The sequence below is a fragment of the Rhinopithecus bieti genome, unplaced genomic scaffold (assembly GCF_001698545.2).
Source record: "Rhinopithecus bieti isolate Rb0 unplaced genomic scaffold, ASM169854v2 scaffold_4600, whole genome shotgun sequence".
Classification (NCBI taxonomy): domain Eukaryota; kingdom Metazoa; phylum Chordata; class Mammalia; order Primates; family Cercopithecidae; genus Rhinopithecus; species Rhinopithecus bieti.
In genome coordinates, this window is record NW_016804545.1 from 1,785,630 (window position 1) to 1,800,022 (window position 14,393).

Below are 14,393 nucleotides of genomic sequence, written 5' to 3' on the forward strand. Positions count from 1 at the left end.
TTTCATTTAATTAATAAAATGCTTAATGATTTATTAATGGAAATGGAATGGCTAAGATCTCCAGAAGAGCAAGAAATAGCCCTTAAATTTAGAAATCTTCCTGATTCACTTGTTAGAACTGCAACTCTCCTGGGCCCCTTGCTGTGGCCTCAAATTCTCTTCTCCAAGGGGGAGAAAATAAGAAAGACTTCACCGGATGCCAAATGGAATCACTCAAGGTTCATGGAAACATTTTGGGTGAGAGTTTTGGGCCATATTAAGGAAAGAAAAATATTTTTTAAGAGCTTTTTTTCAGAATATATTTTTGTATATGTGAAAACAGTTAACAACAGTCTTTTTATTGTATCAGTATCAATGTGCATCATCCACCTACTTACCCCTTATGAAATTTTCTTCAGTTTCATCTGTAATACTTAACAGAGCACCTCCTTGCATCTGGCATGAAGAATGTGCCTCGCTCCAAGAGAGAGATGAAAGCAGGTTGAACTGGTAACAAATGTGTGAATTGAGGTCCTTCTCCCAAATAGTATCACAACTTACTTCTGCAGAAGCTGGAAACAATGGCCATTAAAAACATCCAAGTCTTATTTCATCTATACAGCAACATATTTGTAAGATAAATCCGAATGGAATTATTCCATCTTGCAATCTCTAAAACTTCAGTGCCTTATCTATTCTTGATTAGGTCTTTATGATAAAATCTGCATTGCTATCCCATTGTTAAGATATGGTTAAACTCTTTCATGATTTACGTAAGGAAATATCAGAAATCACCTATGAAGAAGCTATAATCCTTTCCAGAGTAATAACAGGAACCAGTTTTAAGAGAAGGAAATGGAAGCAAAGTATTTGTGAAAATAAGATCTGAGTTCTTTTGTCATTTAGAACTTTACATTGAAAACTTCTGTCTTTAAAAGTTCATTTTAGTGATACAAATGTTATTTCAAAGGCATTTCTTCCCAAATACAAAATGCTAAAACAAAAGGATAGAGTAGGAATATAAGTCAATAGTAAACACAAGTTTTCAAATAAACATCAAGCACCGGAACACTGACATATAGTTTAAGAAAGTTCTTTCAGCCAAGAGGAATAGAAGCAAGATCCACTTGTAAGACACTGGCCAAAGACTGCATAGTATGCTCAAAAGTAAATTAAATAAAGTATGAAATGTGGAGCTGAAGTCCAAAGTTTTTTGAAATAACGGAAAATTAAGACTGAGTTTGGGTGCTTTTGCTAACATTTTAAATCAAATTCCAAGGTGAACTAAGTAGCCACAATAATGACCGGAAATCAAACTCAAACAGAGAATGTCAGAATGCAGAGAATGTGAGCCATACTGCAGCATGACTGAAAATGACTGACAGGCAACCAGCTGAAATCTAGGACAGCCTTTCCCAAAGTGTGATTCCCAAAGTAAGACAACTTTAAGAGGCTCCCCAAGAAAATCTGAGACACAATGCATGCATAGGGTTCTCTGGGAAATTCACAACGAACATTAGCATATTCAAGGCTCTGAGAAGTTTTGGAGTAAACAAATGTGCTTAATTTTAATTCAGTGTACTTCAAACTTATTTGACAATAAAATCTGTTTTGTTTGTTTTTTTCTCCCTCATAACACTTAGATGGTCCCCTTGGGAAATGTGGAAAGTTTATTTTCATGTCTGGTTGCAACATACATTCCAGAGGTTTTAAATCACATATAAATCTAAGGTTGTCTATAGAGTTTCCTGACTGATACCTGTGTTTATAGAAGGATCCAAGATTAAAGGAAGGCAGAAGACAAGGCTATCACCAAGTAACACTGAAGGGAAGGAAAAAAAGAAAGGAAAAAGAGAAGGGAAATTTTCAGTAACCATTTTGCCGTAGTGGCTGAAATTTCCCAATTGAGATGGAATCCTTAGAGATTGTTTTCAGTTAAAATGCTAGGCCTTCCCTGAGGTGGACAATATGCTACTACGTATTATGAGGCACTAGTTCAGCCATACTCACCCACCATGACAGCTGAGACCATGATGGGGGAGCGGGGGTGTGTTCATAGTTTTGGTGTGCATAAGAACCTTTTAGGACAGTCACAGTGGCTCATGCCTGTAATTTTAGCACTTTGGGAGGCTGAAGTGGGAGGATCACTTGAAGTTAGGTGTTCGAGACCAGCCAGGTCAACAAAGCGAGACCCTATTGCTACAAAAAGAGAAAGAAAGAGGCTGTGTGTGGTGGCTCCTGCCTGTAATCCCAGCCCTTTGGGAAGCTGAGGCAGGTGGATCACTTGAGCCCAGGAGTTCAAGACCAGCCTGGGCAACATGGTGAAAATTTTTTGAGTGCGGATATGACACCACCTGATCTCTTGTGATGGGTTTTGGTCAATACTTTGTTTCATGCACAAAATTATTTTAAATATTGTATAAAATTACCTTCAGGCTATGGGTATAATGTATATATGAAACATAAATGAATTCTGTCTTTACACTTGGGTCCTGTGCCCAAGAAATCTTATTATGTATATGCAAATATCCTAAAATCTGAAATCCAAAACACTTTTGGGCCCAAGAATTTTGGATAAGGGATACTCAGCCTGTATAAGAATTTGTACTTCTTCTTTTTTTTTTTTTTTTTTTTGAGACGGAGTCTTGCTCTGTCGCCCAGGCTGGAGTGCAGTGGCCGGATGTCAGCTCACTGCAAGCTCCGCCTCCCGGGTTCACGCCATTCTCCTGCCTCAGCCTCTGGAGTAGCTGGGACTACAGGCGCCCGCCACCTCGCCCGGCTAGTTTTTTGTATTTTAGTAGAGACGGGGTTTCACCGTGTTAGCCAGGATGGTCTCGATCTCCTGACCTCGTGATCCACCCATCTCGGCCTCCCAAAGTGCTGGGATGACAGGCTTGAGCCACCGTGCCCGGCCAGAATTTGTACTTCTATACAGGCAGACACAAGTCCTTTCTCTGCTTCTCTGGGTGGACTGCATGTCACTCCATGAATCTCGAGAACTCTGAATAGAGTTGGTCGAGGGGCCGTCAGGCCTGCATCAGAGCCTCTTCTGTGCAGTCCTGCTCTCTTCCCTTCCTTTCCACAAGAACTGATCCTGAAGGGGCTCCCCAAGAAAATCCCACATGTTAACCTTTGGCTCAAAGACTGCCCCCCCGGGAACCCACCACCTTCCACAGGCTCCCACCTTGACCTGGGCATTTGCACTTACATATAATCTCTCCTTCCAAGCCACAGAAAATGCAGGATCAAAGGCTGGTGTTTCAGGTATGTTTATTATTCTGGAAAAATTCTAATCTAAGGGCTAGAATCCTATTGTTATATTCTTTACATCTTTGATTGTCTTTATATCATCTCTTCTATTGCTAAATTATGAGCTCCAGGGAAGCAATCGTGTCATATATAACTTTGAGTCTCCTATTATGTGATGAGAGATTACCAAAATCTTTTTCATGGTGTTATAAATAGGTGATTTTCCCCTCCTAAACTACATGTCTTTTTTAATGAACTGAAGTGCATACGTAGAATGACTTGGGAAGTGTTTCATCCTCTTCCAATTTCCCACTTAGTCTCTCATCCACTCAATCTAGCCATTAATGTATATCTTGTTTAAGACCATCAATGACCCCTGTGTTGCCAAATTCAGCAACTGTTAGTTTGAGACTTTATCAAACAAGGCCCTTCATCAGCACTTGGCAGGCTGAGTTCCCTCTCCATGCTGATTTACTAACTCTTTTCTTGACTTCCCATGCCAGGCTACCCTTAAACCTCCCTGGCTGCCCCCTTTCAGTCTCCCTTGCTGATTTATTCTTCCCTACTCAAATTAAATGTTGGAGGCCTCAAGACTTGGCCCTGAGCCCCCTTCCTTTCTATTCTACACATTCTTTCTGCACATGGCTATCTAACTTGTTCTCATGGATCCATTTTCTATAACTTCCAAATACATAGAGATCATTACATCTACCTACCTAGTCCACATCTCTACATAACTGACTCACATATAACATGTGCCAACCTGAATAGTATTTAATTTTCTTTTCCAACTGTATATCTCCATAAACTTAGCTATGCATGTCAGAAACACGGAGTCTGAATTAATGTCTCACTTTTTCTCCTAGCCTCCAAGTTCTTAGGAGTGAGAAGTCCTATTCCTGGTTAAAACCTATATGTGATTCTTGAGGCCTGACCATAGGCAGTTACAAAGCCTTTACCTGGCAGGCCTCATGGGGGAAAGCTGCCCCTACTCCAGACTTGGTGCTGAGCTGGCACACTGCAGTTTCTAAAGAGAGTCGTAGTTAAGGGTTCAGGCCCCTCAGACCCATCATGCTCTGTGTTATTTGCATTTCTGGCACAGGTGCCTTCTGATCCTATGTATCTTTCTGTGTGAGGCCTTGGGCCAAGGTCCTCTTCAGGTGCCTCTGCCGAGGCTGGTATGGAGCGGGAAGGAGAGGAATCTTGAAGACACTTTTTCCCCACTCTGACTCAGTGCTCAGTACTTTTTGACTCCTAGCTCTTCCCCTCACCTTACCCCAGCCCAGAATCTATACAACTGAAAAGCCTTTGTTGTTGTTGTTGTTGAGGGGGTCTCTCAATGGTGAGCTGAGCTGAACTCCACGTCTGTGCTGATCCACTGACCCTTGATGGCGGTGCTGTTCCCTGGGGAAAAATGGAACAGGGAGAGGTGGCGAATTCTTTTATTCTCTTCATTATACCATCGTAGTGAGTGATCAACAGCTTAACACCTTCATTTTTGGTTCGTTGCTTTAATTAGCTACTCCAACACATGACAGCTCAGCTGTCTCCAGTCCAGCTAAGCTCCTGACAACCAGGTCCTGTTCAGTTTATCTACAGGTTAGATCTTCAATACATCCACATTTCTCCAATCCCCTTGCTGCCACCTAACTGAAGGCACCACTACTCCTGGCCCAGACTATTGCTCTAGCCTTCTAACTGGTCTCCAGGATTTGCCTTTTGCTCCCTTCCAAGCCATTCAGTATAATGGAAGCAGAGTAATCCTTAAATATCTTTTTTTAAAAAAAATCATCACTCCCCTGCTTAAAACCCTTTGATGGCTTTCTTTTGCACTTAGAATTAGCTAAGTCCTTACATTTATGACACTCTGAACTATCTAGCCTGTCCATGAGTTGGGCTCTGTCTGCCCTTTCAGAGTGTCTTGTTTCTCTCTCCTTCAATCACTGTACTCTTGCCATGTTGACTTCCTTAGATTGCAATAACCTCTTTCCCCCTTCAAAACCTTCAGATATTTGGCCAGTGACATGCTGAGGGCTGGGGGTGGAGGAGCAGTCAGCCTGGACAGGTGGGCATATTTGATCAATGACATTGGAATTGCTAGAGCATGTGCATGGTGAATCAAAAGCATGCTGTCTTTTACTTGGTTTTATTATTATTTTTTAGTTCTATTTAAACCACATACTCCCTTTATTGCCTGCATCCCATGCTGACCACTCCCTCTCCCCTTCCTTTGCACATGGCTGCATCATGCATCTCTGTGTGAATATCTAATTCCCTCATTTTCCATTTTGACAACTTCTACTCATCTCTTGGGAAGTTCAAATACAACTTCCTTAGGAAAACCTTCCATGACTCCCAATTTTAACTTTGGTTTCTCATTTATAATACTGTATTTTCTTAAGGTAGAACCCATGATAAACTGTAATTATATATTAATTTGGGTATTATACTTGAATGTGAATGTCATCAGGGCAGGCACGATGACTTTCATGTTTCACATTCACAGTTATAACCCCAGGAGCCAGAGAAGTCCCTGGCACATAGTAGGTGTTCAATATCTGTTTGTTAAATGGATAAATGAATCAATGGTCTGTGGAAATGGAGGTCAAAGTCAGGTCAGGCATGCATTGTTGTAGAAGTCAAGAGGAGACAGTGCCCTGAAGAAGGTATAGACAATTCTTTTGCAAATTCTCTTTACATAGAGAATGAGAGAGAGAGGTGTTTTCAGGAGGCAGAAATGGGAATAAAAGAATTGCATTATTTTTAAGATGTTATTTTAAGACTCGCACAGGGCTAACTGCTAAGGAAAAGGGCCCAGCAAAGAAGCACCGGGGGTGTGCACTGGAATCATCTAGAAGTTTGTTAAAACACAGATTGCTGGGTTGCACTTCTAGAATTTCTGATATGATGGTCTAGCAGTAGGGTGTGACTGCTACTTGCATTTCTAGCCAGCTCCCAGGGAATTCCAATGCTGCTGGAACAGGGACCACACACTGAGAACCACTGAGATACAGGTTAGAGAAGGTTGGATGGGGTGCTCCAGAGTCCAGGTGGGGAGACTTGGCCTACACAGGAGGAGGAACATCATCCTCGTGCATAAAAGGAAGGAAATAAGGATGGGCACAGATGCAGGTAGGCTTAAAGACGAGGGAGCAGGAAGTTGCCAAACTGCCTGTCTGATGGATCTTTTTGCCATTATGAGGTAGGAATTGAGGTCACCTACTGAGAATCAGAAAGGAGACTGGAAGGTAGGGTTAGAAGTTAAAGGAGAATAGAGAGGTTGGCAGGGTCGTCGTGGGGTGTGAGAGCTGCATGACAGAAACATATAGCATTGCTGATTCATGTTGAGGGCTCAGGAGAGAGTAGTCATACCTTTATTGTATCAATCTGCTTGTTTTTCTTTCTTGCAGGGGGAGGGGGTGGGCAGGCAGCGACAGAGTCTTGCTCTGTCACCAGGCTGTAGTACGGTGGTGTAACCTTGGCTCACTGCAACCTCCACCTCCTGGGTTCAAGTGATTGTTCTGCCTTAGCCTCCTAAGTAGCTGGGATTACAGGTGCCCACCACCACACTCAGCTAATTTTTGTATTTTTAGTAGAGATGGGATTTCACCATGTTTGCCATGCTGGTCTCAAACTCCTGACCTCAAGTGATCTGCCCACCTCGGCCTCCCAAAGTGCTGGGATTACAGGTGTGAGCCACTGTGCCCAGCCTAAATCTGCTTTATTATAGAATTATATAAAAATAAGGTTCAAGGGCAACCATATCATTTCACAGGTTGGTATTGTAAAAATATCTCAAAGTGTGGTTCTGCAGCTGTGTAAGGCAAATCACCAAGAAAGACCTAGAATGGCCCATAATTGCCGCTAAGCAAACCCAGAGAGATTCCTGTATGTCATCCTTATTGCTGAAGATGTTTTATTACATCCTTTACTGCTAGTATATATTTGTGTATGTGTTTATGATACTACATTTATATTTTGCTCATTTCATCACACTTTTTTTTTTTTTTTTTTTTTTTTTTGATACAGAATCTCCCTCTGTCGCCAGGCTGGAGTGCAGTGGCTGGATCTCAGGCTCATTGCAAGCTCCTGAAACCTCCCGGGTTCATGCATTTATCCTGCCTCAGGAACTCAGTACGAGTAGCTGGGACTACAGGCGCACCGCCACCATCGGCTCCAGCTAGTTTTTTTTTTTTGTATTTTTGTAGTAGAGACGGACGGTTTCACCATGTTAGCCAGGATGGTTCTGGAATCTCTTTGACCTGCGTGGATCACGCCCATCTCGGCCTCCCAAAGGCTGGGTATTAAAGGGCTTGAGCACAATCTGCGCAACTGCGCCTAATCAACTTTATTATTTTTTTTTTTTTTTTTTTTTAAAAGGTAGCATTCTTTTAGCACTATTTTAAAAAAACTCTCACATAAGAAGGATGAGATACAGTAGTACAGACCTTTACTTTATTCCACCCACTCTTCTCTGTCCTATTCACTTTCTGACCCCATGGAAAGAGCCATCAGCTTGCTCAGGTTTCAATCTCTGACATGTCATTTTGAGTTTTATTGGCTACCGGGAGACAAAAGTAACGAGAAAGGAAGAAAACTGGCACTGAACAAATAAACATGCTGTCTGCTGGTTGTGGTAAAGGTCAGGAGAGCTGGAATCTGGCAGGCTGTCAAGCAGAGGAAGCTTCTGAGCTGTAGGAGGCTGAACAAATAGATAGTCTGGGGCATGAAAAGCCCAGAGCATCACGGAACCCAGGCTTCCACTGGGAAACTATCATTGGCTATAAGCGACAGAGGATGGTGGCAGGGTTCTTTTCAGAACCTTAAGGAGAATGTTGTAGTTTTTTTTTTTTTTTTTAAGTCCCTAGTATTAGAGCCATGTGAAGTATGTGTTAACTTTATTATTATTGGTTCATTTATTTGGTTTTAACAATGACCTCCATTGGGGATGGAAAAGGAAAGAGAAAACATGATGCAAACAAAATGACAATAATAAAAATAATATGACATCTGGTTCAGGAATCCAAGGAGTGTAGGGATTACAGGCATACACACCTACATGCACACATTTAGATTCAGATAGAGAAGGCTGGTGATCTGACAGTTATAAAATAACGAAATGCTTTCATGCTGGTTGGTGAATAGCCACTGTTCTCAGCTTCTCTATTACCCACTGCTGGCCCAGGCTTCCCTGCACCCCACCCCTGCATTCCAGCAGCTAAGGGGTTAATATCAGCAGAGGGCCTCTGAAATTCCCAACCCCACACTAAGGTCTCCACTACGATTGACCAATAGCCCATACCATATTGGCTGTTAAATGTATTGCTATTATCCCTGTATATAGATGTATATTGCATAGAATTATCTCCATATTATTAATTGCTTGATGATGAATTATCTGCACCAGGGTCACCTGGGGCACTTCTCAAAAATGCAGATGTTTGGGTTTTACATACCGCTCCCACTGCATCTCTGAAAGATGGGCCAGGATATGCATTTAAACTATCTCCCAGGTGATTCTAGGGCATTGTCTCAAATACAGCCTGCATTTTCTGGCATACAGCAAACCTGTCTGTCCTGTCTTCTCTCTAGATGCCAAGTTCCTTAAAGGGAAGATCCTAAGTCCTAAAACTCTTGGCATTCACCACTATGCCTAGCTTAGGGCTTATTGACTGACAACAGAGAGGAGAAATCATGGATTCAGAAGTGTATGCTGAAAAGATAAATTGGGTTTGCTGCTGCTGCTGCTATTGTTGCTGCAGCTGCTGGCCACAATGGTTAGCCCTTGTGGGTGCTTACTGTGTGCCAGACATTATGAAAAGTGCCTTGAATGCTTCATCTAATTGAATTGCACAATAATCCTAATAGGTACATTATCTACATTTTATGGCTGAGGAAACTGAGACTCAGAAAGATGGAGAGAGCTTCCCAAAATTTCATTGTTGGGAGGAAGCAGGACTCCAATCTTGATCCGTCTGATTATTTCAAAGCTTATACTTTCCTATTTACTAAGCCATACTAGCTCTTGGATTAGAAAACAATTCTACAGATACTTTATAAATCAGATTCTTTGGAGTTAATCTCTTCAATTTGCTTTTACTTCAAATTTATTTGTTGCATTTTATGTATGCGGAGGGGAGGCAGGCATGGGAGATGAAGACTGTAAAAGCTGTACTCTCTGACTCACAGAAACCACGGGAAAGGAAATTGAATATAGAAAGTAAGAGGCATATATAAATATTCTCTAATACTTGAGAACAACTGGAAACTTTTCCGCTAAATAAAAATAAAATAAAATAATAAAGCACTAACTGAAAAAAAGTTAGAACATTGCCACTGCCATTGACCTTTGAAAATCAAGATAAGAAAAGAAAAAAAAACGAGGTTATATCCAGAAGGTAAGTAGTAAGGAAAGGGAATCAAGACAAGAATCCACTGTCAAGAAATAATGAGGGCAATTGCGATTTTAGAAAGATCATCAAGAGCCCAGCTGGTGCCTGGACTTGACAATGGGCAAGACCAGCAGCCTGGATGTGGAGAAATTAAGGCAGCTCATAAGAGGTAGTGGATTGAAAGGCTAACTGGGTTTTATATGCAATCAGGTTTGTTTCGAAGTATCCAGCCAAGAAGCTGGGATCAATGAGATCGCAGAGTATTATAATTTAATTCTGGTTAAAACATCACTATGCTCTGAGCTTAATGAAGAATGGCTAATTAACATCTCTTGAATGTATGGCAAAAAGAATATACATTAGAATTGTCTTTTCAAGGCAAAACAAAATCCTATTCAAAATCTGAATTAATAGCATCAGGGTGTTTATTCAGACTTCAATATATCAATCCCAGTGCTTTTGTTTAGATACAGATAACTTTCTAATCCTCTTTGATTCATTCATGACATATAGAGAAGACAAAATTTATTCTTACTGGGATCAGGGCAAAATCCCCACTTTTCATCTCTTTCATAACGGCTTGTCGTGGCACACCACAGTAAGTCATCTTCCCGACCTTCACGAGTACATTCATGATGCCACTGATGGTTATACTGGAAGGGAAACACACATGGCATCCCATGGGTGTTCCCTTTGATTGTGTGCAAATCTAGGAGAAAGAAAGGTACAAAGTCAGATAAGTATGATGTCAGCTTTACCTTTGGAAACTGCTATACATCAGAAGCATTTTTTATGGACTGAAACCCTCTTAGGGGCAGATACTCATTACAGCAGAGTGAGCCCTCAGGTTCTCACTGTCTCCTGTCAGTAGAAGCGTGAGACCAAGAGCTGGGCTCAGAGGAAGTGCTGATACATGGTTTGTATCATGTATCATGATACATTTATCTACTTGTTTATCATATACATGATACATTTATCTACATTTATCTACTTACGCATTTATCTACTTGTTTACTTACTATGGTGAGCTGCCACAGTAACATTCATACTTGTGGATGGAAGAGAAGGAAACTTTAATGGAGATTTAACTTCATAATACCTTCCAGTCCCCAAATACATCAGCCATTAGCATCTAAGGCTCAATAGATTCATAGGCATTTATTAATTTATTCATTCAATAACTATTTATTGAGCATTTAGTGTACTCAGTACTGGGGATACAACAGTGAACAAACCAGCATAAGTTCCTTAATGTGGAACTTCTAGTATAGCAAGGAGAGAGAAAAAGAAAGTAAATATACAAGTAAGTATACAGTATCATTGCAGGTAGTAAAAAGTGCCATGATGAAAAATAAATAGGATGAGAAGACAGAGTGGGGTGTGTGTGTGTGTGCGTGTGTGTGTGTGTGTGTGTGTATGCATGAGACAGAGGGAGAGACAGAGAGAAAGAGAGAGAGAGAGAGACGGGGTGGAGGAGCACAGGGCACTACTTTGGACAGGATGGGCAGTGAAAGGCCTCTCTGAATAGGAACTGGGTGACCCAAGAGTGCAGGTCTTTAGACAAGAGTTGATCCAGCAGAAGGAAGAGCAAGTAAAAAGAATCTGAGACAAGAACAGGTGTGGATGAATGAACAAGAGGAAGGAGGCCCTCTGGGAAGGGGAACCAGGGATGTACTGGAGTGTCAGCGCACATAGGGCTGTCTCCCTGCCATATTGTGGGCTTTGGCCTCTACTCTGAGGGTGGGGGCAAGTCTCTTGTGCATTTCAAATGGGAAAGTGACAGGTTCAGATTTCCATTTTTAAAGAATCACTGAGGGTGCAAGGGGGCAAACAGCTGACATGGGGAGAGGGTGAAGCCAGACAGCTGACTGGGTGACTTCTACAGTGGTCTAGAGTGAGACGATCATGCAGATGTGGCCTGCTGGCTGCCTTCTCAGGGTTTTGCAATACTTGGTCATTCTTGGCCTTAATCAGGAATCAACAAAAACTTTTCACGACTCAACTGGGGCTGCCAATGGTAGGTCCTGGGGCAAAAGGACCAGCTGTGGAGAGCCCCACCTCTTTCCCACAACTGGCCGGGGGCAACCTGAGCTCACGACATGTCACCAGTCACCAGCCTTAGCAGTTAGGGCTACTTAGGAACCGTAGGTATTTCAGGACATGCCCTTTTCTTTCAGTCCCCTTCCTTCTACTCAGAAGCATATGTTCTCTAGAATCTTCTCCTGCATGCACTGCACCATGAATGTGGGTATGTGGCTAAAAAAGCTAACATGAAGCAAAATATCAAGTTCCTCTTCAGAACTGTAGATTATTCAGAGTGCTGATTTGCAGCACTAGCTTTATTTTAGTGAGCCCTGAAAATGCCTGGCCTTTGGCTCTGTCTCTTTTTAATCATTTCTTCTTTAGGAGTTCCTTGCTCTGCTTCCCAGGACTGTACAGAATTCTTAGGAGGATATGCTCTTCTGAAAGCATAACTCTACAGAGCACCACAAGGGGAGGGACTCCGCTTGTCCTGTGGGCCTCTGTAAACCAGGTGCCTAGCCCAGTGCCTGATGAATGTGGGGTGGATTTGTCAGCAGTGCTATATAAAAATGTGGGATGAATGGATGGATGGATGGATCGATAGATGGATGGATGGATAGAGTGAACTACCAAACAAACCCTGAGGGACAAGTTTGAGATTTTAGAATTTAACTATGTAACTTTATTTATTTGTTTATTTATTTGTTTAGAAATGACAAATATAACCATAGAAAATGAAATTCCCCTCTAAACCATGCTTCCCCACCGACCATGCTTGCATGTTTTTCCTCCCAATACCTTTAAATTCTGAGAAGTTCTGCTTCTTTAGTAGAATGTAGTATGTCCATTCTGAGACTCTCATAACCCTTTTACCATAAGCAAGGAAGCAACTAAAATGTATTTAGCAGAAGGCCCCTGAGGGTCCAGGCTTTGTATACTTCTTTCATATAATGCTTTACAAATCTTTACTTATAGGCAAACTTTAAAAAAACACCATTCCCTGAGTGCTTCTTTAAATTATTTTTACCTTTGTGTAGATATTCACAAATGTCTCCACCACCTGACACATAAGAAATCCACTTATGAAAATACTTCCGTGAGGCCACCACTGTGTTGTCATGCGCCACCTGGACGGAGTACTGCAGCGGGCCGGTGATCATCTTCCTGTTACAGCGCCACCGCAAGGAAACGAGGGTGGAGTCACATTCATATAAGCTTAAGGGCTGCTCTGGGGCAGAGAAATTCAGGCCCAGGCAACCGCTGCCTCCTATGTTAAAGAGGCCATGGTTTGAAACCCATTTCCACAGCATGTGCTTGTTTGCTTGCTTGCAGTTCTCCAGGGTCAGTACCGATTTACCTGCTTGAATGCATTCCTTCAGACTCTCACTTTGGATAATAAATATTCCTTTATCTGAAACAAAAATCAAAGACCTGGCATGAAATTTTCATATATAATTCACTAGCATCATGAGGATCTCAGTGTGCATATCTAAGTGCGATATGCCACAGTTGCCTGCCATTTCCCACAGATCTGGCGTTGTTGAGCAGGGTCCATCTGAAGGGCTTTATTTCCATAAAACAAAGGAGTTTCTTGGGAAGCGTAAAAGGGCTTATGGAGCCAATGGGAGAGCTCTGATCTAAGACCTCATTGGCCATATAGGAACAAGGGTTACCTGTCAATCCACTCAGGTCTGTTACTGACAGAGAAGGTGCGCTCACACAATTGGTTAGAGAGGGGGATTGGTAATAATACTCAGGGCTCCTGGGGAGGGACACTGGGTGCCCATGGATGGGACAACACTGTCTCAGACAAGTGCCAGAATGTTAGGGACACAGCTGCTGAATCAAGAGCCACCGAATGAAACTCTCTACCATCAAGTTCCTGTAGAAAACCGAAAGGCTATCAATGAAATGCTGCTTTGTGATGCAGGATTCAATGCTGGTCAGAACACAGTGCTTCTCAGCAGTACAAGGGTGGAGGCAGGGACCTCTTGCTATGGGGATAGACTCTTAGTAGGAGATGGCTTACTGGGTAGGGCTGGCAGAAGCAGGTAGATGCCCAGGCCAATAGCTATGGCACCACACCTTGAAACACGAGAGGTGACGGACCACCATTATGGTGGCAGAAACCAGAGGCCACATGGACGGTTAGAGAAAGTAGGCATTTTGTGATATGCCCCTGAGCTCTCCTTCCTGGAGCTGGAAGAAGGGATTTGGGTGAGTTTCCTGTGGAAAAGCTGGTGGGACCCAGCCAGGGAATACATGTTAGCTGCCAGCCTGCTACCTGACTTAACCCAAGTTGCGGGCCTGGAAGGCACCTAGTACTCAACAGTTAGTATGAACTTGTTTTCTCTCAGGCTTTTTGAAGATGGAAACCAAGTCTCATTTCTTTGGTCTAAGCACGGAGTGTGTTGCGCACATAGTGGAAATTCAGTCAGCGCTTGCTGTTGATGAAACACACCAGCTGCTGCTGCTTCGGCCTTTGGCTGCTGAAGTCACCTCGGTCATGTCTGGTCAGGCCCTGGCACTCTTTTATTCTCCCAGTAGCTAGGTTGCCCTTTTCTATTTTACTTCCTGTCTATTTTTCAAAACTCTGAAGGGACATGATAGAGTTCCCTCGAATGTCTGGGGTTTAGGGTGGGTCGTGTCATGGAGGGCAGAACAGGTACAGGCAGAGGCCTTGGAGAGGTTTGGGACAGTGCAGGACAGGTGTTCTCACAGATCCACGAGGGAACAATGCTTCATTCTAGT

At 42.5% G+C, this 14,393-nt stretch overlaps 1 protein-coding gene across 4 annotated transcripts in view; it reads right to left on the reverse strand.

The window, feature by feature from the left end:
- Positions 1-14,393, reverse strand: part of PLA2R1 (phospholipase A2 receptor 1) — a 128,418-nt gene that overhangs the window by 97,644 nt on the left and 16,381 nt on the right. For all 4 annotated transcript variants that reach the window (XR_001884900.1, XM_017869139.1, XM_017869138.1 and 1 more), the window contains exons 2-4: positions 12,670-13,053; positions 10,156-10,329; positions 378-551 (exon numbers count right to left, since the gene is read on the reverse strand). Coding sequence is in view for 3 of the 4 variants with exons in the window: in XM_017869139.1 (XP_017724628.1) it covers positions 378-551; positions 10,156-10,329; positions 12,670-13,053 (732 nt within the window). In the remaining variant the exon portion in view is untranslated. The remainder of the gene's footprint in view (positions 1-377; positions 552-10,155; positions 10,330-12,669; positions 13,054-14,393) is intronic.